General features: G+C 45.8%; 1 protein-coding gene across 1 annotated transcript in view; it reads right to left on the bottom strand.

The window, feature by feature from the left end:
• LOC138487282 (zona pellucida-like domain-containing protein 1) overlaps positions 1–21,511 on the bottom strand; it is a 79,314-nt gene extending 57,803 nt beyond the window's left edge. The window contains exons 1-9 of the mRNA XM_069613899.1: positions 21,413–21,511; positions 19,792–19,868; positions 13,842–13,893; positions 13,697–13,773; positions 13,470–13,549; positions 11,906–12,097; positions 9,807–10,033; positions 7,903–8,090; positions 2,991–3,063 (exon numbers count right to left, since the gene is read on the bottom strand). Coding sequence (XP_069470000.1) covers positions 2,991–3,063; positions 7,903–8,090; positions 9,807–10,033; positions 11,906–12,097; positions 13,470–13,549; positions 13,697–13,773; positions 13,842–13,893; positions 19,792–19,868; positions 21,413–21,511 — 1,065 coding nt within the window. The remainder of the gene's footprint in view (positions 1–2,990; positions 3,064–7,902; positions 8,091–9,806; positions 10,034–11,905; positions 12,098–13,469; positions 13,550–13,696; positions 13,774–13,841; positions 13,894–19,791; positions 19,869–21,412) is intronic.
• Between the last annotated feature and the right edge of the window lie 2,383 nt (positions 21,512–23,894).

Raw genomic sequence — 23,894 nt, 5'->3', positions numbered from 1 at the left:
GAAGGATGAGGAGGAGAATGTGGCAGCTGCAGAGCCAATCAAGAATTGCTTGCAGGAGGTGGACAAGTTCCTTCACCTGGAAGTTGCTGATATTTTTATTGGAACATATTTGTGCAACACTGTCTTTACGTGACACAGCAGAAACAGCCAAAGCAGCAACACAACATGATTTAGTCGAAGAAAACAAATCCTTGAACCCACCACAAGGTTTCTTTTAATGGTGAATCGATGGAGCACCGAAAAGTTCAAAAGCAATGGAATTTAAACCAGATCCCAGAGGGATGGGGGGAAGCTCAGATTTGTTTTCCGAGTCTGTTCTCTAAATCTTCCAGGAAATGCAGAATGCTTGGTCTGATATCAATGTTCTCCGTTTCCTATACCTTGTGTAGTCTAAGGAAGGAAAGGATCATCAGCGTTTCCGTACAGAGGTGAGCTGGAAATAGAGTTGAAGATGGATGGGTGAGTGGGTGGATGGGTGGACGGGTGGACGAGTGAACGGATGGGTGGACAGATGGGTGGATGGGTGGATGGATTGATGGGTGGGTGGGTGGATGAGGGGGCGGGTGGACGAGTGGACAGGTGGACGGATGGATGGATGTGTGGGTGGATGAATGGGTGGACAGATGCATGAGTGGATGGGTGGATGGATGTATAGCTGGATGGGTGGATGGGTGGACGGGTGGAAGGAAGGATGACTGGACCGGTGGATGGATGTGTGGGTGGATGGATGGGTGAATGAGTGGACAGGTGGAAGGATAGATAGATAGTGGAGTGGATGGGTGGATGGATGAATGGGTGGATGGGTGGATGGCTGAACTGGAGGATGGGTGGGTGGATGGGTGGATAGTTGGGTGGGTAGTTGGGTGGATGAGTGGACAGGCGGATGGATGGATGGATGGATGGATGGATGGATGGATGGATGGATGGATGGATGGATGGATGGATGGATGGATGAATGGGTGCATGGATGGGTAGATAGGTGGATAAGTGGATGGATGGGTGGATGAATGGACGAATAGATGGTGGACGGGTGGATCGATGGATGGATGGAAGGGTGGATGGGTGGATGGATGGGTGGATGGATGAGTAGACGGAGGGACGATGAATTATAAACAGATATCAAATAGATGGCAGGCTATACCTAGTTATACAGTCATGTATTGATGAATATGATTCATAAATGGATGAACACTCATGTTTTTTTGGGGGGGGTTACATAGCACATCGCAGGGACTTTCCCCATTGGATGATTTCTAACAGACATACAGATTTCTGCCTCCGAGCCCCCCTCTGTGCCTTTTCCTTGAATGATGTGACGTTTCCACGTTGCGGCATGGTGACGGCAACGTGCAGTGAAGCTCTAGCATGTGTGCCGCTTCTGCCAGACCTCTAAATTGAGTCCTCTGAAACCAACCAGTACTTTTATTTAGAAATACTAGTGTAATGATGACTTCCTTAACGTGCCCTTTATTTGCCCTTCCACTTTTTCTAAGGATCTGGGTTATGAAGATAGGTGTAGTCCACGGTGTAGGCTATAATGCCATGTCATAAGTGCAGGCAGCAGAGATTCCCAAATGTAATTCTAACATACCCAGAAGTATGACAAGATCTGCATCACTGTGCCAACCCCTTGCAACTGCATGAGATGTTCCTCACACACCGATCCATGATTTCCCGGTTAATTTAGGGCTGGCTCATCAAGCAAGCAAAGAGTAAAATCCCAGGTCTCCAGAATATGAACAATGAATACGCGAGTGGTGCATTTACATGTAATGCATTACTGCACTGATTATTTGCATATTTGTGGGTGGTTCTTAAACCCGGGCAAGATTTCACTGCTAGTTCAACGTATACACCAGGGCCCTGCTCGACTTATTAGATGCCATGGGTGTACAGTATACGAATTATAATGATGACACCCAGGTCGTCCTTGAGCTAAGCGGAAAATACAAACTAGATCTAGCTGCCATAAACAAAATCCATGACGCAGTCCTGGCATGGATGGCAAGAAATTCACTCACCCTGAACTGCGACAAAACTGAGCTCCTGATCTTGGTATCCAGAACTGGCCCTGATGTACGCCAACTGTTGTATCGCAGGTAACATCATCAATGTGTCCAAAATAGTAAAGAGCCGAAGGGTTGTCTTTGACGCTGAACTGACTACGAGACCCCATGTCTCCTATATTCGATAATCTTGTGGCCTTATGTCCAAGCTACAAAACTCCATCCGCCCATTTCTCACCGCTAAGAACTGCGCACTACTAGACTCTACATTAATAAACTCCAGACTTGACTATTGAAACAGCCTTCTTGCTACAACGACATGCTCAAACATACAATCGGTACAGGTTGCACAGAACAGCGCATTTCGGGACATTCATGGCATGTCTAAATACACCCATGTATCCGATGCTCGGAGGACATTACATTGGCTGCCAGTACAAAACAGGATCACCCACAAGATCCTAACGCTGTCATTTAAATGCCGTACCAATGCCTGCCCAACATATCTAAAGGATCGAGTGAAGACCCCCACATCAGGGAGACAACTCAGTTCCTCTGCCTATCCCACCCTTGCAGATCCTAGATACAAGCTGGCACACTTTGGGGCAACATCATTTGATATCCAGGCTGCTCTACATTGCAACTCACATGCCAGGCTTATACGCCTGGCTACCAATCTTGTACTATTCAAGAAGCAAATTAAAGCCTACCTATTCAACCTTAACCCAGGTGGAATTCAGCATCTCCCCACCTACTCCTTCTGATCACTGACCCCTTGTTTGATGGCCGTTGACCCCCTTGTTTGTCTTTTATGTGTGCTGTGAGTCCCATGGGCATGTCGTGCGGTATAAATATTAAAATAAAATAATAAATAAATAAATAAATAAATAGTTGACAGGTTGCAGAGCCAATCCCTCGGTTAGTTATAAAGCGAAGTACCTTAGTAAGACTAGCAGATGAGTTGAAACATGATCAGATACTTACAATGAAAAGGGTCATGCTGAGGGTGCTGAGGAAACTGCCATTGTTGCTGTTCACAGCCACTGCCCCAAAAGACCTTGAAAGTAACAGAAGAACGGTCAAACTTAATGTTTATTCTGCAAAGACAAGGGTATAATCTTCAGATTCCCATTCCAACTCCTTCTCCAATGCCAGCATGGGTTAAATATGGTCACCAAAGTCACAACGTCACTTAAAAGCACCTACTATTAGGTCAAAAACACTCGTTATTGGATCACACCTGACGTGAGTGTACCCACACAGCAGTGTAGAACGCACAAGAGTAAAGTCAATAACTACTGTTATTGCCCAGATGTAAAATCAGTTAGCCTGTTAGCTGCTGGGAATCTCAAGGACAGCTTTTAAAGTTAGAGAGAAGAAAGAAACCATATAAGGTCAAAATGTCAGAGGCCAAAATCGAGAAGAACGGCTAAACCTTCATTGTACCCAAGTTTGTAGGGTTATCAGGAATGACATCACGTGCCTACTGAATTGAGCCCCTCGCCAATAGCATCACAGAAAGTCACACCACTTGATCTCTGACTCAAACGATGGGTCGATGATTGATTTTAAATCATCTTTCTGAAATAATTTGAAGATGCGGCTTGATAAAGTGGTTCACGACAGACACCATGATACAGCCACCTCTGTTTTAATCGTGCTTTATTCGGGTTATTTATACAGCGTGGGCCTGGCTCCGAAGGGCGGCCGAGCATCTTCCATAGCACCTTGAAGTTGGGTTACAGGCACTTGCAGGTTACAGATGCATGCTCTGGTGTTGGCAGAGACCAGGAAGTTCTAATGAGAAGGGGGACATAAGCACAGGAGTCCAAGGTAGATGTTCAGCTACTGCAGCTAGTAGATGCTAAAGGGGACCCCGCTTTTAACAGGCCAGCCATCAGATTCCTTAATCAGGATGGGTCGCAGGCCGCAACACGGCAGAAGAGAAGGGTACCTCCAGCTACCTCGAAATGACACCCAATGTGAATGGCCTGGCAGGCAACTGCTCATTGCTGTCACGAAATTAAGATGATTTATTTGTTTACATTCTGGTTTTCAATCCTTAATGTGAAAGAATATTCAAGGTCAAAAAACTGGTTATATGTGATCTTACCGACCACAAAAACAGAGTGGTACATAACAGAGCGGACAAAACCTAGAAAATAAATGAATTATTTTGTTGTTTTCTTTATTAAGGGGGTTCCCCCAAGCCTCTCTTTTTCCGCCCTTTTAAAGCCACCCCATCCCAACTAAGTTGTAACCCCTTACCTCACTACCCTTTATATATTTATTTAATCTTTTCTGTGTTTTTCTGTGTTATTGTCCGCTTTGTTATGTACCACTCTGTTTTGTTCGCAATAAAATGACTGGATACCGAAAAACAACACTGTGGGCCACATTATGAGTCCGGTGGTAGCCATGCCTGCCGCCGGAGTCATTTTTTTCCCATAGCCCGGCAATGGGGATCTACCAGCGCATTACAGCCCCGGCGGTCCTGGTAATTCCCTATTGCCGGGCGCCGGAAAAAATTACTCTCCATTCCCATTCGAGTCCCACTGGACTCAATGGGAATGGGGTGTACGGATGCACCGGCACCATTCATGAATGGTGCCGGTGCATCCGTCAAGGTCTGTGAGCGGGTGCCGTTCCACCCACCCGGTCTGACCTGACAGCGGAAAGGCACCCACTCGCAGACCTCGTAGTTTGCCTGTCCGTTAACAACGGTGCTAGCACCGTTGTTACCGTACCAGCAAACTTGCAATGAGGACCTGTGTCTTCCAGGTTCAGGATCCTGCCAAAGTGGATGCTATGAACGGCCGTTCGGCCCTTTGCCCGATTGCAGAATGTTTGCTTTATGATCTAATTGTCGTGGGCAGGCGGGTCTATCATGTAAAGTCTATTCCATGTACGAGGGGCCCCAGATTAGAACTTTACAAGTGCAGGCAGTTGTGTGGGGCTTTTCAGCAGTGACATCTGAATCGATAATGGGGAGGCGACCGCCTGCTAAGGAGATTGTGCTGCTACAAGCAGCAGTCACAGACATAGGGGCTGGACTAAGAAAGGAGTGCACAGGTAACGTAGCACACATCAGTAACCCAATAGCCTCCATGTGCTTTGATGACTCCTGCATCAGTGGTAAAAGTGCACCAAAAATAGTAGTGGAACTGGGACCCGGGTGGGGGACAGGATAGGCGGGAGGGGAGGAACATGCAACACATGTTTCCAGGGTTGCAGCCGTGCTGGGTGACAGTTAATTGAGGTGAAACAGATTTCAGTTTAGCTGTAACTGCTGTTGTGTGGTAAAGTGGGGAACTGTGCTTTAACTTCACAAAGAACAGTTGCCGAAGAGTGAAAATCTTTGCAAAAAGTAGTGGAACTGTTAACAGTACAAAATAAAAGTAGAGGAACTCTGCTCGCGACCGTTCCCGCTCACTTCGACCACTGTCCTTGGTGTGTATTTACTGCTTGGACAAGGAACTAGATTGAGAGTCTTTGAGAGTAAAGGCTTGTGTAATAGTGCAAGCTGTATTACAGAGCCGCCTACATAACTCAGACAGGCTCAAACAAGTGAAGGGGAGAATTGAGACATATAAGACACGATTCTCAAAGAGTCATACAAATAAAAAAATGCAAAGATGATGCCCCTTTTCACTTGCATGACTTGGAGAAATGTGCAGCCAGTCTCCAAGATGGCTTTTCTAGGGAACTGGACGTCCGCCCAAATGTTTGCCAGCCCCCTTGCATATATTAGTGTTGGGAGCTTGGTGTATAAGAGGTCACCAGCACCCAATGGGGGGCTGCAAGTGCACTTCATATAACCAGGCCATGCAGAATGCAGAGAAATGTGTTTGTCTTCTGCACATTTGAAAGCACATCCCATTTGTATGACATTTGCATGCCCATGAAAGTGGGTGTAAATATCCGGTTATATTTGCAAAGGGAGTTTAAAGGGCACCTAAATGTACACATCTATGATGCGTGCATCAGATGGCCTGTGTACATGCTACTCAACATTTTTGGGGTCAAGTGAAGGAATTGAGCATCTCAACTTGCGCCAAAAACATTTTGAGAATCGGACCCACGTCCTATAGACATTCAACACACTGCTCAATTTTCAGGGCAGTGATGGGGCGCTCCAGCCCTGAAGATAAGGGGTATATCAGTCAATTGTACTCCCTAAAAAGAGGCAGATAATCCTAAAAAATAAAAATGGGGAGAAAAATACTCCCAACAAAAATAAGAAACAGACACTTAGGACTTTTGTGCCCCTGCTTACACTCACAAAGCCCGATGGCTATGTTTAGACCAGTATTGTGCATAGTACCACAAGAAGAGACTACCATTTCTGCCTGATTAGAAGAAGTAAACATGTATCTTTTAATGTGTATGTATAACTAGGAGCAAAGACATTATTACATAAAAAATTCAATTTTCCAGTCCAACCATACTCCCATTGGGAACTAGACTTTCATTTGTACTCCCTAAAAAGTCAATTTACTACCCAACTCAAAAGAATAGAGAGTAAAATACTCCCACTTCAAAATCTCTTCTGGAGCGCTGGGTGGCTCTGCTCTGTCTGCGGTCTTCTCCATTTTCAATACTGTCTCGCGTTTTGTTGGTGGATCGTTAGTAGCTTTTTCTTTCCACCTGTCTTTCATTTCCCCCCATATGTAGAAGTACATAACATAACATTTGCTTTTGTGCTCTTTGCCATTATCCGAGTACGCCTACTACATTACTACATAAAGTTAACATTACATGAATAATAATTCCCTTTGGTACAGTATGATTTGTGGTAGGGTTTTTGATCTCCCTTTATAATAAGTTGCAGTAACAATGCATTATTTAATTATTTAGAAGTGATATGTATCAGAAAGGTGAAAGCAGTTTAGCAGTGAGTAACTAGTTATTAGTAACTTTCACATCACTACCGGCTCAGAAGCAATTGCATACATAATGAGTGATTCATCGGCCGTCGTGCAGTGTTCCAGAAGACATTGCACTTGGTGTGTCTGCTTCAAACTGCTGAAACCATCAATGCTACCAACACAGAACACATGTTTGCACTGGTTCTAATTCCCAAAAGTGAGTCACAGGATGGGCAAATGCCGCTGGGCCTGTATGTCATTCCTAACACCACACTGGAAAGCCTGGGGTTAATGTCAGAACCCGCCAGAGTGCATCCCTGCCGAGCCAATGGGAAGCACTCCCAAAGCATCACCATTGACCTGCACCTGGAGCGCCCGGTCACAAGCCAGGCATAGGCAAGTGTTCAAAGCATACTTTGGGATTTTAAGACTCTGCCCTTGTACTGCATTCCATAGAATATAAATAATCATGCACAGCATGAGCGTTTCTATCATTTCTTTTGCATTGTCTCCATTAAAACAGATGCAGAGTGTAAGAAAGGCTTTTCAGGTGACAGCCCATCTCCTTAAATAGACTCTTGTTACCCATGTGTGTGGAGGGCTTCCGTTTGTCCCCTACCAATGTTGATGCCAAGATCCAATAGCTATTTGAGCGACGGGCATGTACCCGACATTCATATATTGAAGAGGGCCAATACCTTGCACTCTCAGCCCTCCTCTCTGTCTCCACATAGCTCCCCGTTTTGAATAAGGACCTGTGTGCAGGTGCTCATCACATGCTTGGAAAACAGCATTCACGAATTTCCCCCTTAGTTCCTTCCACCATAAGTGGGGGAGACAGCATTCTCAGAGGCGTAGACAGGGTAGGGCCCGTGCGGGCACAGCCCACCCAGAATCTGTCAGTGCCCACTCAGCAGATGTTACTACATTAGCTTCAGGCCCCACTTGTTAGACAATCCTGGCTACGCCTCTGATCATTCTTCGTCTACGATTCATCGGTAGGCGTGGGCGATCAGTTTGCCACTTACGTCATGAGCGGCGAGTTCTTGAGCAGATACTGCATGGGGTACAGGCAGGAGAAGTTGAAGTACAGGTTGGTGCTGTAGCTGATCAAACTACCACCCGACAGAGATGGCGTGTCCACGAATCCAGTGAAAAGGAGGCTTTGCACTTTGGAATAGTCCATGAATTCCCCGGTGCCGGGTGCGTCGATGATCTGAAATTATATTGGAGACATCTTACTTGAACTCTATTGATGCTGGAATATTGCGAATTGGTGGAAAAAGCAGACATACTCAAAGTAATTCGATTTTACTTGTACCTTCAGTACTAAACACATATCATGTCTACGATAAACTATCCCGATACATATACAGCACTCTGTTGGATGTTTCAACAATCTTAGTTTTTGAATAGGATCATACATAATGTATTTTATTTATTTATTGTGCCTTTGTAAGGTGCTTATACATCAAGACATTTTAAAGGGGTTAAGGTCGCAGCCCCCATTGACAAGAACATCTGTGCGAAGGAGGAAGCTGCTGTTTTTTGGAGTTATCGCCAGTTTGTAAAAGGTATCATACATTCCCAGATATCAGGAAATGCTGGCCCAATGCTGCCAGATCGGTGCCCATGAGAAATATGGTGAACATTGGTACAGTCATTTAAGGGTCCTTTACCCCTGAAAAAGTGTCATGTTGGGAATCCAGTACAGTGTAAATATGTATATTTAAAAAAATATAAAATTCTATAGAAATATGTAGCAAACTCTTCCTGTAAAGCAGTATATGCCCACATTTCTACTAGCAGAAGCTGGGCAGCATTATTCCAGTATTTCAAGTTAAAGTAGAAAAAGCAATGTTGTTTTTTTGGAAAGTAAAATCTTATCTTAAATAAGATGGGTGGGGTTGGTGTGTGTTGATGTCCCTGGTGACATCCTATAACACGAAGAGCACATCAGAGGACAACAAAAGCAATCTACTCTCACTAATATAAATGTAAAGTAATGTATTATTCCTGCAATGCAATGTGCTGTATTACCGTGTAATGTACTTCACTCTACCGAATTTGCATGCAAGTTACTGTACAGTTTATCATGTAACTGCAGAGCCCACAACTGCAAACAGTTGCTTCACGATAGATACGTCTCAATCTCACTGCTCAATCCATCACTAGTGCAGGCTCCCCATAAGAGTCGCCCCGGTCTGATGACCAAATGGTGGTTCTTATGCCAACACACACTTTTTCACTGGCATAGCAAAAGACACAGCACCCCCACAACCAACACACACAAATGGCTAAAGATAATGTCACAGTACTATCGTTACTTGTGTACAGGCCTGTTATAAACGACATATTATATCATATCATATCATATCTCCCAAACAATTGGATTTTTCATACAACGTAAAGTACATTTTGTTTTATGATGTATTCTTCTTGTAATACTATGTACTGTTGCACCATATAATGTTCAGTGTATGGCCTGCCAAACTGCCACACAACCCATAGTGCCTTTGAGCAATGTCACTTAGCAGTCAGGCACTATATAAATGTCACAGAACACACAGCATTTTGTTTATTTCCATATGCCCATTCTACCATATGTTTTATATGTACATCAAACCGGCGAGAACATGAATCCAGCCTCCCCCTCACCCGCCCATGCTCCTTGCCCCACCCGCAGCACTGTGCTGTCGAGTCTGGGAAAAGGAATGAGTTAACCACCACTGACATGATATAAAGGAACTCTTAATTCTTTCCATGAATGCATGCCATAATCCGAGCTATGCAACTAGCAAACTAACAAAGCAAGCCTTCTCATGGGAATGTCTGATCCCAAGCAGGACGTTCCTACATACCTAGACATTTTGCACGAAATCTCATTTTGTCACATCATGCTGCGGTCACCTGTAGAGGTTGATCTACTTACATGGATGCGGCTGCCGCATGTCCTTTCTGGCATGTCGCTTACTGGGAGCATGTATCTGATGACCGGGGTGCTCCCGGAGGTGTCCAGAACCCCCAGGCACCTGGAATCGTTGTGTCTCCCATTGAGAGCCAAGAGCTCTGGGTCGAAATTGGCAAATGCAGCCGGGCAAGCCTGGATGGACAGGTTGATATTGGAGGGACCACAAGTCACTGCAATGTCACTGTCATCTGAGAGAGGAGATGGGAAAGAAATGTGGATTAGGGCTGGGAGGATAACTCAGGGCAAACTCGCTTGTCTTAGAACCAAGACAATGCAGAGCAGCACAGGTTTGATACCTCCGGTATAATATAAAAAAAAAAACATTATTTATTTTATTTATTTTAGGATTCCCCATACATAGAATATACTCTTTCAATGGGTTATTCATTCAGGTCGAAGCCATGTGATTTAAGCACTACATAAACACAAATTAGGGCAGTAATCAAACAAATAAAACACACATTAGGTAATGATGGTTTATAGTGATTGCATCGAATGCCTTAGCATTTTTTTTTAAAAACAACAAAAAAAAAGCATTACATGTATTTTTTCCCATTTATTTTTATGGGGGGTACCCCCCCAACCCCTGTTCTTTTACCCCTTAAAACCCATTACAATTAAAATAAAACCTTTACCTTTGAAAAAAAGGCATTCAATGTTTTTTTTTTCGATGCATTTTTTCCAATGATTTTGGCATTCAATGCTTTGTATTCGATGCAATGACTGGATACCGTTAACGACCAGGGTACAGTTAATTAATTTCAAAGTTGTGAGGCTTACACCGAATTCATATTGTCATCTTTTGTGCCACATCCCACTCCAGGCATTGAACAAGGTACTAAAGAAACTATGTGTGATTGTTTATATTTCAGATATAGAAGCCGAGCCTGGCAAACATGTTTAAATTAATCAGGGAAGCAATGCATTTTTTCAGTACAATGGAATCGAGGATATTTGACAACAAAAACTTTTTTTGCGACGTATCCCTCAGCCGCCGCCTCCTCCTTCTGCGGCCAGCCACCTGCGCGCTTGCTGCACTGCTTCCTTTTCTTGGTCGGTGGGCTCTCTCTTCAACTCTCTTGAACCTAAAAATAGGGTAGGAGAACTAAGAGTGTAGGCCATCCCTTGCATCACAGTACGAGCACGAGCACACGCTGGGATCTAGGTGTGATTGTGACAGAAGGGTGAATGAAGACATGAATGAAGACATGAAATAAAGCTTTATCAGGGTTGTCCAACTCCAGGCCTCGAGGGCAGATCCATGTTGGGTTTTCCGGATACCCCTCATTAGAATTCATGAGATACATTTGAATACAATGATTCTAAATGTATTCACATTTTTCCTCATGAATATTGATAACCCGTCAGGATCCCGGCCTTCGAGGCCGGAGTTGGACAACCCTGCTGGATCATAGTGGGCAAACCCACCCTTTTTCCACAGAATTCCACAATTCCGACCAAGAGAGACCCATAGAACTAACTGCTTATCTTAGAGGTAAAAGGCCGAAATCATACATGGAGAGAATCCCCTTTACATTGCGAGAAAATCAATTCAATAGCAAAGGAGTAAAACAACAAAGTATGCAGGCTACCTGCATCAAAATGAGTATTCCGTTTAGTACAGCACTCAAGCAAGGCAACTGTCCAGCCTAAAACCATTGTCAGCTTAATGGTTCTCTGGGAGCTGTTAAAATGTATGTATTCATTTATATAGAGCAATACAAAGGCCGGAGGCTTAGAAGCGCTAAACAAGACATACAAACAAGCAAAGAAAAACAGCAAAGGAAAAAAAACACAAATAGTCAAGAAATAGGAGCCCTCTAAAACAGGGAGATTGCAACTAAAAAAATCGACTATAAGATTAAGATTTGAGAAGTTTGTGGGCACATAATGACAAATACTAAAGAAAGATGGCAAGTTGCAAATCCCACCAAGACACAACCCTTATTCTCCTGGGCACACCAGTCATCAATCGCAATCCTTCAGGTCAGAACTTCTAACCACTCCCAGCCCAGTTCTTTGACAGAGTTAAGCCAGTACTCTGTTCCGTAGGTCCTCACTCGGGTCTTTTCCACATGGCTTGCCGATATTAGTAATGATGAAGCTCCTGGAGTCCATAACAACATCTCTAATGGTCTTCTCCTCAAGGGCCGGCATTGATGCTTTTTTTACTCGCAGACTTCTAGAAAAGGCTGGGGAAGTCCGAGATTTCACCGGTCTGTGTAGACCTGTGAGGCTTGGCTTGCATTTACCTGCAGTAGTAAGAGGTCAAATAATGGGCGCCAGCGATTGCCTGCTTACTTCATGGAGTGGAGAGACTGGCATAACCATAGGATGGGTTAAAACGTCCAGACCCTCGCCATCAAATATTTCCTGTATAGTGTATGAGCACTGATCGATTTTTTCCAGTTGACAATCAGTCTGACACAGCAGCTATCAGCTTCACCCAGATACTGTTTTCCCCAAAAGGGAATTAGAACATCTGTTTGACAAGACTTATTCAATTTAACCAGATATCATTTTTCCACACATCTGTCCAATTAGTTTACCCATGCGCAAAACTCAAAACAATTGCTAGACATGTATCATTCCTGTTGCCTTAACTCGCGACCATTGTTCATGAGACAGATGCATCTGAGGACTGTCCTCAGGGTCAGGCGGTAGCTCTATTGTAAAAGGCAACTGTAGTTCAGATACTTTCCATCGCAATGTAAAGGAGAAGCCAAGTACCTCTCGCGGAAGTTCCGCCCCTATTCTGCTTATATGTTGGCAACTGGAAATTGCGATATGCGCAAAGCCAATAATTGTGTCTTTATTGCGAAAAATCCTTGAAACAAGGTATCCATTGAGAAAACCCTATATGTATTCATAGAGAATTGACGGTCTTCTGAAGGAAATTCCAGAAGAAGACTGAAAATGAATGAAAGCGAAGACTGGTGACGTCACATAAAGCAGACGTGACACACCCAAAAGAGATGCAAATGAAGAAAGAATATAAACCTTATAGAACTTGATGACAAAGTAGTGAAGTGGGCAACATTTCGGGACCAAAATGAAGATTGTACGTGCAGAGAAGCACTGAAGAAAATTTAAAACCATTTTACAAATGTACAGACGCAGTAACACAAGTAGGTGAAGTAATCATAAGGCTGGCTATGTAGTGAATAGATTGCAGGTGATACGCCAATGTATATATCTAGGAATGTATAGAATCTGGATGTTCCACTATGCATTTCAGCAAACTTGGACCCCGTGAATGAAAGGGCTGGAAATGTTGCGCAGCTGTCACGACCACAGCCCCTGGCACTGGCATTCGGGCCCTCAGGACCACATCGCAGTATTCATGTTATTGAAAGAGAGGCCATAATCTCCAATGGCAATAGCACAACATGGATGCCTCCAAATGGTTCAGTTCTAGAACTGTACCATGCGGTCTAGCTCTTTGGGTGTGGTCAGGCCAGAATACACCTGGGATACCTACAGACTATAAAAGCCACGACCGAGCTGCAGAACACGCTTTGCAATGCTCCACACTCACAGCATGATGTTCCCCGAGGTCTGATCTTTGCATTCCGGGCCTGCACCTGTGGAAAGAAGAAGCAGAACATCATTATTTATCCTTACCTGCGAGAATCCAACGTCTGTTGTTCACTCCAGTGTCCTGCACCTCTGGCATCACGGCAGACGCTCCCTCTGGAATCAACCTGAAGGAAGGAAAGGAAACAAAAGACGACATTAGTAAGCGTTCGCATTTTGCATCTAAACCATAATTCAGAAACACGCTTAACTGAGTGGAAGTCGCGGCTGGCTTATTCTCATTGCGGCCTTCCATCAATCTGCCGCAGACTTACTCGACGGTGAATCCGGACATCATTCTCTCTCCGCTCCGCATCCTTTCGCCAGCCTCCATCCGGAACATCACGGCGACCTGTGAAGAAGAACAGGTTAGCACATCATAAAAGCGCACATAAAGCTGCGATCTGCGCAGTCACCTACCATCTCAGGCACAGCTCCAGCCTGCTCGGCGACTCTGCCATTCCTCCCGCACCTAGTGAGATAAAAGACATTAACGGGGGCAACAACAATTAAGGACAAACAATCAAAGCAAGAGACTTACCTGAAGAACTGAGTCGCATTAGGTCTGGACTCACGAGCCCATGCCAGTGAAGCAACTCGACAGCGAAGTGCCCCAACCACAACGCACCCCTGCACAGAGCTGCAGGACAGAGAGCGCACCATATGCGAATCCAAGGTGAGGAAGGCTCTACAGGGAATCTGAGGGTTCACGAGGGAGGTGGGCCTAGAGAGGAGGAGACTGTGGGCTAATCCAAACTCCTGTATTCCAGATCAGATCCTTGGCAGAGTGGGAACCCAGGGAAGAAGGATCCGGTTCGAAGGCAGTCCAACCAGATCGGGTGGCGTCCCTGTGGATACCAGGTGAGCGTTACAGAACGCGAAGCCTCAAAAATCATAATCCACCCGGACGTCCAGTATGGAAACCTCGGAAACTGAACAGTTAGCCCAGATGCTGGGGCAGATACGCGCCAAAGAGCATTCAGCCAGACAAGATACCAATGCATTGCGGAGAGAACTAATAGTGGCCAAGGAACGCACGGATGATCTAAGTAGCCAACTCCTTCAGTCGCAGGCCGGACAAGCCCCAATGCCTGGGGACATTCCATCTATACCAGCACCACCAGTTAATCCGGTACAGATCACCCTTCCTGGAGCAGTTCCTTTAGCCCCACCGGAGCGTTTCCTGAAGGGACCCTAGGAAGTACTCAACTTTTATGAATCAGTGTCGCCTACATTTCCTTTGCAGACCTGGGGCATTTCCTAATGACCAGTCACAAGTGGCCTTTGTACCGTCTTATCTGACTGGTAGCGCTGCAGATTGGTCTGTGCCTTTTGTTAGTCGGGATGACCCACTGCTACACGATTTGGGGGGTTTCCAGCAGGAGATGGAAAAGCTCTTTGCCCGCCATTCGCATGGGCAAGTTTTAGATAATTAACTCTTGTCTCTCCATCAGGGAAACCAAGACCTATTGGGCCTCATTACGACCCAGGCGGTAAGTTACCGCCTGGGTCGTACCTTTACCACCATGGCGTAAACTACGTTTACGCCATGGTGGTTGGCGGACTTACCGCCCCATTCCGAGGTTGGCGGGGCGGTAAGTCCCCAATCCCCATTTACCCTTCCCCATTCCCATTTTTGCCCCATAGGGCATAATGGGAGTGGGGAAGGCGTTAATTACGCCACCGTAAATTACGGTGGCGTAATTAACATCAAGGTCCCTTAGCGCCATGGATTTTAACACCTGCTAAAAGCAGGTGTTAAAACCTCCATGGCGCTAAGGGACCTCGGAATCAGGCGGTAAGGGTCGGCGCTGTTTACGCCGCCGTAAACCCCTTACCGCCTGAGTCGTAATGAGGCCCATTGATTTATATAGCAACCTTCAATAGGTTAGTGGTCGAAGCAGAGTGGCCGGAGGACAAAAGGACCACGTTATTCCATCGGGGCTTAAGGGGGAGCTAAAAGACGTTCTTGCCCAGGTAGTGGATCCACCCAAAGACTGTGCCGAGTTTATCAACCTGGTAGTGAAACTTGATCATAGGTTGCAAGATCGAAGAGTAGATCGAAGCAGACCAGATGTACGTCCCATGTTCATGCGCTTCAAGGACCATGTTCAGTGAGGAACAGATAGCTCCACGGAACCGATGCAACTAGGGGGGGGTCCGGCCCCCTTTAACCAAAGCTGAAGGGACAAGAGGAGAGAACAGCAGTTATGCTTATACTGCGGAAAAGCAGGTCATCTTCTCAAAGAATGTCCAGTAAAACCACCAAGAAGGTCCGTAGGAGCCATGGATAAGGAGAAAACAAGTGTGGAGTCGGAAAACTACCAGGCCTGACAAATGTAGGGGTCCATTTGTCGAGCGAAGAAACTCAACTCCAGACCTCCCATTTTGCATTGCCTGTGATCCTGATCAGCCACCAACAGCCGTCAAGAATGCATTCAGTTGAAGCATACATTGTGTTATACGTAGGCGCCGTTCCGCGCACCTCGGCCCGCAGCATTTACGACACCTGAAGGATCGGGTCTCATTCCTGGCTTCCCCGTTCTGGCAGCATTGGTGGTTACTAGGGAAACCACGTCGGACGGCTGAACGGCAGTCCCCTGATCAGCTGACTTATGCCTGCCTCAGAGGACCAACACGCGTAGGCAGCTCACGCCACCTTCCGCATAAATACTCACGTGACATGAAGCTCGGCGCCTCTAATTAGCATTTGTATTTCACTACCTTACCTTTGTGCTGAATCGAACTCTCTCCTGTTTACTTTGATCCCGGAATTGTTAACCGACCTTGTTACCGCACGTCCCTTGTCTGCCATTGGATCCACCGGCTGTTTTCCGACTCATGCTTTCTGATCTGCCTTGTTTGTTCCTTCTCGTCTATTGAATACTAATCCGCAAAGACTCCTGAACTTGTTACTCTGCCACAGTTCATTCGTCTGGCTGCGCATTCCCGTGCGCCTCTTGTGGTGCTCCACGAGTACTTCCTTGAAACTTCACTTACCCTAAGCCACTTTCCTGGTGTCAGCAAAGTATACATCCACGGTAAGAACAGTCAATCATCTGTGACTTTTGTGTTCCTCAATTTTCAGTCATGTGTGAAGGTGACCTGTTAGACTTTATCGGACTTCTGGGTTTTACCACACGTGCAAGCTGGACGCTGTGCTGTATTCCTTGCACCATCCCGACTCTAGCTGCGACCCTCGTGCCATTCGGGAAGTCATCCTCTACTAACCCTTCCTGTTTATTATTTTATACCTTCGTTGTTTTCTCTATGGACATTTCTCATCAACAAGGGGGGTAAGGCTTCTCCATAGTCTACTATTAGTCTACCCATTTCAACAAAACTTCAATTGTGTCAACCTTTTCTTCTTTTCCTTCTTTAAGATCTCTCCCATACAACTAGCTGCCAATCCTTTCCAGGTACTTCCTTACTTCCTAGACCTCTTATAGTTCTGGTACATATTCTGGTTCAACCTGTATTTTTTTGTTTCTTGCAGCTTGGTGTGGCGGCGTGGTTTTCCCCGCTCTTTTGGGTAATACACCAACCTGCCTGTTCTATTTTGTACAGTCAAGGGGGTCTATTATCATAAAGAGCTGCCTCAAGTGAGGTAGTCTGGTCTGAGGGGTCCTTTTGGGCTAATCTCAGCAGTGACAGAAGTTTTCCGGTCCATTGGGTACTCCGTCTTCTCAACGCGCCGGCCAGTCCATCTGGTGGTGAGTTACACATTGACAGCGCAGCTGTGGGAAATTACATGGACCAGGATCTTGCAGCAACGATGGGGCTTCCACTCTGCCCTAAGTCAAACACAGAGACTGTAACCACTGTAGACGGTACCGAAATTGCCTCCGGCCCAGTATCTGAATGTACCACTGATTTAACCCTCTTGTGTCAGGATGGTCACCGGGAATCAATCGCTTTTGATCTCATCAAGGCACCCCAGTTCCGGTTGATCTTAGGAATGCCATGGCCAGTCACACACAATCCACAAATCAACTAGCACACAAGGGAATTGAGCTTTCCGAAAATTGTACAGGCACTTGCTATTACAATGGAAGGAAACCAACGAACACAGACATGACTGTCCAGGAAGGGGCGGCAAGTACCTTATGTGTGGTTGATACCCTACCAAGCCAATATCAGGACTTTCAAGACGTGTTTCAAAATGAACAGGCTAATACCTTGCCTCCCCACAGACCCTACGATTGCCAGATCGACCTGATACCCAGTGCACAAATCGAATCTATGCGCTTACAGAACCGGAGAATCAACATCTGAAGTTCTACCTCGAACAATATCAGGCCAACGGTTTCATCCGCCCCTCGAAGTCACCTGCAGCGTCTCCCCTGTTCTTGGTACCCAAGAAGGAAGGTGATTTGAGGACCTGTATTGACTATCGTGCACTGAATCAAGTCACTATTAAAAACCGCTACGACTTACCCCTTATCCCGGAATTGCGAGACCAAGTCAAAGAAGCCCAAATCTACACGAAACTGGACCTTAGAGGGGCATATCATCTTGTTCGAATTAAAAAGGGGGACAAGTGGAAGACCGCGTTTCGTACCAAATACGGTTTATATGAATACCAAGTGATGCCTTTTGGCCTTTGCAATGCACCCGCCGCATTTCAGTATTTCATGAACGATGTCTTAAGAGAACTGATTGACGTCTGTGCCCTCGTCTATATAGACAATATCCTAGTATATTCGGCCTCCGAACAGGACTATCTCAAACATGTTTGTTCCGTTCTTACCAAACTTCGCCAACATCACCTTTTTGCCAAACTCGAAAAATGTTCATTTCACGTTACACAGGTAGAGTTCCTTGGGTTTATCCTCACTCCAAAGGGAATTCGAATGGACGTGCACAAAGTTGATGCCATTCTAATTTGGCCAGCTCCAAATTCATTCAAAGGAGTCCAGAGCATGTTGGGATTTGCAAACTTTTACCACTGATTCATCCCCGGATTCTCCCAAATAGTTCACCCAATCACATCATTATTGGGAATGTGCAACAAGAAATTCCAGTGGACAGAGGAAGCTGAAAAGGCTTTTCAGGAACTCAAGGCAAGATTCACTTCCGATCCAATTCTGCGACACCCCCGTCCAGATCTTCCGTATGTGGTAGAGACGGATGCCTCCAGTATGGCTATGGGCGCAGTTCTGTCGCAAAGGGACCCACACACCAGCCAGTTGCACCTGGTAGCCTTCTGGTCGCGTAAGTTTTCACCACCTGAACTCAATTATGCCATCACAGACAAAGAGCTTCTGGCCATTAAATCAGCCTTCAAGGTCTGGCGACATTATCTACTAGGGGCTAGGCACACAATCACCATGATAACAGGCCATCGAAATCTACAATACCTAAAGAGTGCAAAGGCTCAATCCTCATGACAACTACGGTGGGCCCTCTTATTTGCAGAGTATGACTATGTAATCACGTTTCGACCTGGGGTCAAGAATGGCAAAGCCGATGCCCTTTCCTGCATGGGTATAGATGATCAGGTATACACGACCCCTGAACCTGTGGCCATCATCCCGGGCAACACACTCTTAGGCATTACAACCACCATGACTCAAGATGAATTGTTACTAGAAGTTCGACGTGCAATGACTCCCGAATCATTACGGGAGTGGAATCACAGGGAGCACACCACAGTGTTAAAGACCAACTACCATACTTCAGGAACCGTCTATTTCTGCCCAAGAAAGAGCTTCAGGAACGAGTCATCTCGGCATATCATGGCTCCCTCATGGAATGCCACCCTGGAATCACCAAAACTCTGGCCAAGGTAAAACGTAGCTACTAGTGGCCAACGTGACGCAAGGACATCATTCAGTTCATCCTCTCTTGCAGTATTTGTGCACAGAATAAGTCATCAAAAAAGAAACCTGCTGGGCACCTTAGACCATTGGACATTCCACCGGCTCCATGGCATACCTTATCTCTTGACTTTATCACCGACCTACCTTCTAGTCAAAGATACAATACCATCCTGGTGGTCGTAGACTTGTTCTCTAAAATGGGCCACTTCTTGCCGTTTAAAGGCCTTCCAAATGCATCCAGCCTAGCAAAAACATTCCTGGAACACATCGTGCGACTCCATGGGTTCCCATCAGTACTGATTTCAGATCGAGGTACCCAATTTGTATCCAACTTTTGGAGAAAATGTTGTTCAATGGCCCAAATCGACGTTAGGCTCTTCACTAGCCACCATCCCCAAATGGATGGCCAAACGGAAAGAACGAACCAAATACTTGAACAGTACCTGCGCTGTATGCTCCACCAAGTGCAAGGGAATTGGAAAGACGTATTGTGGGTTGCCGAATACGCCTATAATAATTCCCAACACAGCAGTACCGGACAGACTTACTTGACGGTGAATCCGGACATCTTTCTCTCACCGCTCCGCATCCTTTCACCAGCCTCCATCCGGAACATCACGGCGACCTGTGAAGAACACGTTAGCACATCATAAAAGCGCACATAGCGCGGCGCTCTGCGCAGTCACCTACAATCACAGGCACCACTCCAGCCTGCTCAGTGACTCTGCCATTCCTCCCGCACTTAGGGAGATAAAAGACATTAACAGGGGCAATAACAATTAAGGACAAACAAGCAAAGCAAAAGACTTAACTGAAGAACTGAGTCGCAGCAGGTCTGGACTCACGGGCCCGCGCCACTGAAGCAACTCGGCGGCGAAGCGCCCCAACCACAATGCACCCCTGCACAGAGCTGCAGGACGGAGAGCGCACCATATCCGAATCCAATGTGAGGAAGTCTCTACAGGGAATCTGAGGGTTCACGAGGGAGGTGGGCCCAGAGAGGAGGAGACTGTGGGCTAATCCAAACTCCTGTATTCCAGATCAGATCCTTGGCAGAGTGGGAACCCAGGGAAGAACAATCCGGGTCGAAGGCAGTCCAACCAGATCGGGTGGTGTCCCTGTGGATACCAGGTGAGCGTTACAGCAGCAGAATAAGAATAGCTGACAGCGGAGGAAGATTCGAGAAAGGCTTGTCTGGCTCAGTGTCAAGAGTTGGGACTGCCAAGAGTCTTGCCATGCACTCGGGAAGATACAATAATGTGAGAAACAAGCTAGGCTCCTGTTTGGGGTGTAGTGAAAATCACTGAGGGTGCCAAGATTTCTTCATTTAATAGTATTAGATACAATGAAGGAGCTAAGCTAAAAAATGTGGTCTCCAGTCACATGGTCAGATGAATATAGACTTTGGGCGAGCTACACCGAGACCAGAAGATAAAGCCACGCCACACATCCTTTTATTCTTAGGCACAGTGAGTCTCTGCAAGGCCGAGTTGAAAGAGCTAATTGAATGGCAGACCGCAGGAGTGATGATAGATGTTGGGCTAATTGGGTCGGAAGGCATGGCCAGGCCAACCCCCAGGCACCTCGGGTACCAGCTTGCATGCTGCTAGCAAGTGGAAAATTACAGTAGGGTACAAGCGTGCCAACCAATTGTATAAGGAGCCCTATAGTTTGAGAAGCCAATAGTATGTTGTGTATTAGTCTGACACGGAAGATGACTTGCACTTGGGATGGGCTTAGTTGCCCACCTGATATTAGAGACCCGATCACATCCCTGTATCCCATAGAAAGTATGTGTAGATGTTCCCCATAGACCAACCACAACCCCTCATGGGTTTTCTTATTTGCCACATAGTTTGATATCACATATGATGAATTTATGCTATAAAAGTAATGTATTTTACTAAATGCATTGCAATCGTGCTGTGCAACGTCCGCTGATGCCCATTGTACTCCCTGTTTTAAAGACTTGTTATTAAAACAGCTTTGACTTTTGCCAACTTCCTGAGTCGGTCTGATTATTGATGTATGAGTAAGATCTGTATCATCATCCATCTCAGATACTGTTACTTCATCTTAAAGGACCCGTTCCTCGGGTTCAGCAATAAAGGGATATGCTGCAGTAGGGGAAGATGCCATTAGGTTATTTGTATTTATTGAAGAATTTACATGATTACCAAACCCTGTACTTGCTGAGTTGTTCATCTGATAATCAAACTCTTTGCTTCCATTATGTAGATCACTAGCATCACAAATATTAACAGACATATCGATTCCCCCAACACTTAATCCCTGTCTCTTGCATAAACTGAACACTAGAACCTCAGAGATATGGTCTCTAGTAGCAACTGGAGAGATAGCCACATGGATGGCAGCTGTGACTTCAAGGCTATGCTTTACAGGACTCAAAGCGGGTTTATTGCTTGTCAGGGAGGACAGATCCTTTCTTTCGCACAACGTTTTTCCTCATTACAGCATGATACGATAGGCGCGGCATGGAATATTAAAAGCTCAGGATTTGAAATAAGCGACACTCCGTTACTCGCAAAGGGTAATACCTGGAGCACACCATTTCTTCCAACCTCATATGGTGGCTTTCTGCATCACAAGCCCCACAGGACCAAAGACATGCAGTACTACTACCCCCATGCGCACCGAACACAGCGTAACACAGCTCAGCACCGAAGAACAAAGGAACCAGGACACTGCAACTTCAGCCGTTAGAGCTGACTCTACATCAGGCAGCGTGAGGGCAGAGTAGAGGCTAGAATCCAAAGACCAGAGAAAGAACGTCAAGCCGCACTGAAACCAAAGTTACAGCCACTTCCGATGCTCATTCAACCCCCGTCATAAAATCTTTGTACTGATGTCACTAAAGAGGGATGTTCTTAACAGAGAAAATGCTAGTTGTGGGTACACACCTACAGCAGGAAAATACACCCTGAACTCTCATTCAGACTGTGTGCCAAGGCAAAAGTGAAAAGCTGCTCCATTTGTTAATCAGTGTATCCACAACTCCTTCAGTCATTCTTACTGTGCCAAACTACCAAATATTCCCCATGGGCATGGCTGATACATGCTTCACATGGGTAATACAGTGGCTGGATAGTAGCAGCTATCGCAGCCATGTTTTTGCTGTACTTATAGTTGTAAAAGCATACAGATGTGCAATGGAGCTTATAGTATATTAGAACCTGGTTACCCGGCGAAGGACAATCAGAATGTACTATGTGTAGTCCCTTTGGCCCATTCCATGGTGGACATTTTGTTTCTTTTCTTTTTTTCTTTCTATCTTTTTAATGGCTGCCATGAAAAGAGAGAAGCGACTATGTGTAGTCCCTTCTCCCCGATCCATGGCAGCCATTATTTTTGTTTTCGTACACGCTGTTTCTCACATATAGAAAAAATACTATAAGTACCCCAGTACAATATCTGGGGTAATAATAGCAATAGAACCCTCAGACGGGGCATTACTGATCGGGTAATGCCTCCGAGGGTACGTTAAAGCCATTGTCCCTGGTGGCATTACCCAACCGGTAATGGCCCCCTGCTCGGATTCTATTGCTTGAAAAGGTTATGCATATAAACAAATATGCCCGTGGGCATTACGTAAAGCTGGCATACAATTTGATTGACGCCTCTTAAAACTTGGTGAATATTAAGTAAAACTTTAGTTCTCCCACATAGAATAATAAAAGCACATATGGCCCTGTATTAGGATATACAATACGTCCCTACGAGATGCACATATAGGGCCCGATTCATGGAATTATCTGAATGGAAAATCAGGACTTTGCGCACTGAACTACGTGCGAAATGCCATTCATCGATCCATGGAATCGACTCTGCTGCACTTTTTTGTACTTGCCCAGGCTCGGCACGTCACTGTGAGAGGCCGAGTGCCTTGCGCAAGACACCATGCAGAATGAGGGACGTGCTTGCGCAGATGGCATGGTAGGTGGCGGAACTCTGAAAATGAGGAAGAGCAAGGCAAAATGTGTGCGTTACGAGGGATGTCCTCTAGGCAGTCCATCGCACGCCCACTGTTGTGTGGAACAAAATGTATTCATGAATCCAAGCATGCAAGCTCTCGGTGGAGAAATGGTCACGCAAAGCCCTCATACTATCTGTCACTTGAAGGTAGGCGTGCAGACCTTTGCGCATAGGATTCACCGTGCAGAGGTAAGATCGGGTGTCCGATTTAGGGGTGCATGTACGCAGCCGTGGATCTGATCTGACTCAGGGGTGTGCGTATGCATTGTAGCGAGATGCAGGAATGGTTTTCGGGGGTTTGCATGCAGATTTTCCAAGTTTTACCTGAGTTCCGATAAATAGTACGCAAGCTACACAGTTACGGAGGACCCCACGCAGCGCCTACGAGATGTAGGCCTGCATGCGGGGGACTGTACACACTCTTTGAAGGGTGCATGTTTTGACACCAGTGGGAGCATGCAGAGGTAGCTGTTCTGGCTGTTTTTGCCTTGCATGGGGGCATGTTGGGGCGTTCTGGTTGCGACTTGCGTATACGGGTTGTGGAGGAGGTCTGTACCCCCCTCTTATGGTAGACAGATAAATATTGCTGTTAGGGCCAATATTTCACTCTCCTGACCAACATTGTAGAAATCAGGATTATTGTCTGTTTAGGTAAGTT

Source organism: Ambystoma mexicanum, chromosome 9 (genome assembly GCF_040938575.1).
Source record: "Ambystoma mexicanum isolate Mex_15411 chromosome 9, UKY_AmexF1_1, whole genome shotgun sequence".
NCBI lineage: Eukaryota > Metazoa > Chordata > Amphibia > Caudata > Ambystomatidae > Ambystoma > Ambystoma mexicanum.
Note: the sequence above shows the minus strand (reverse complement) of the source record. Positions and strands in the feature narration are given on the sequence as shown.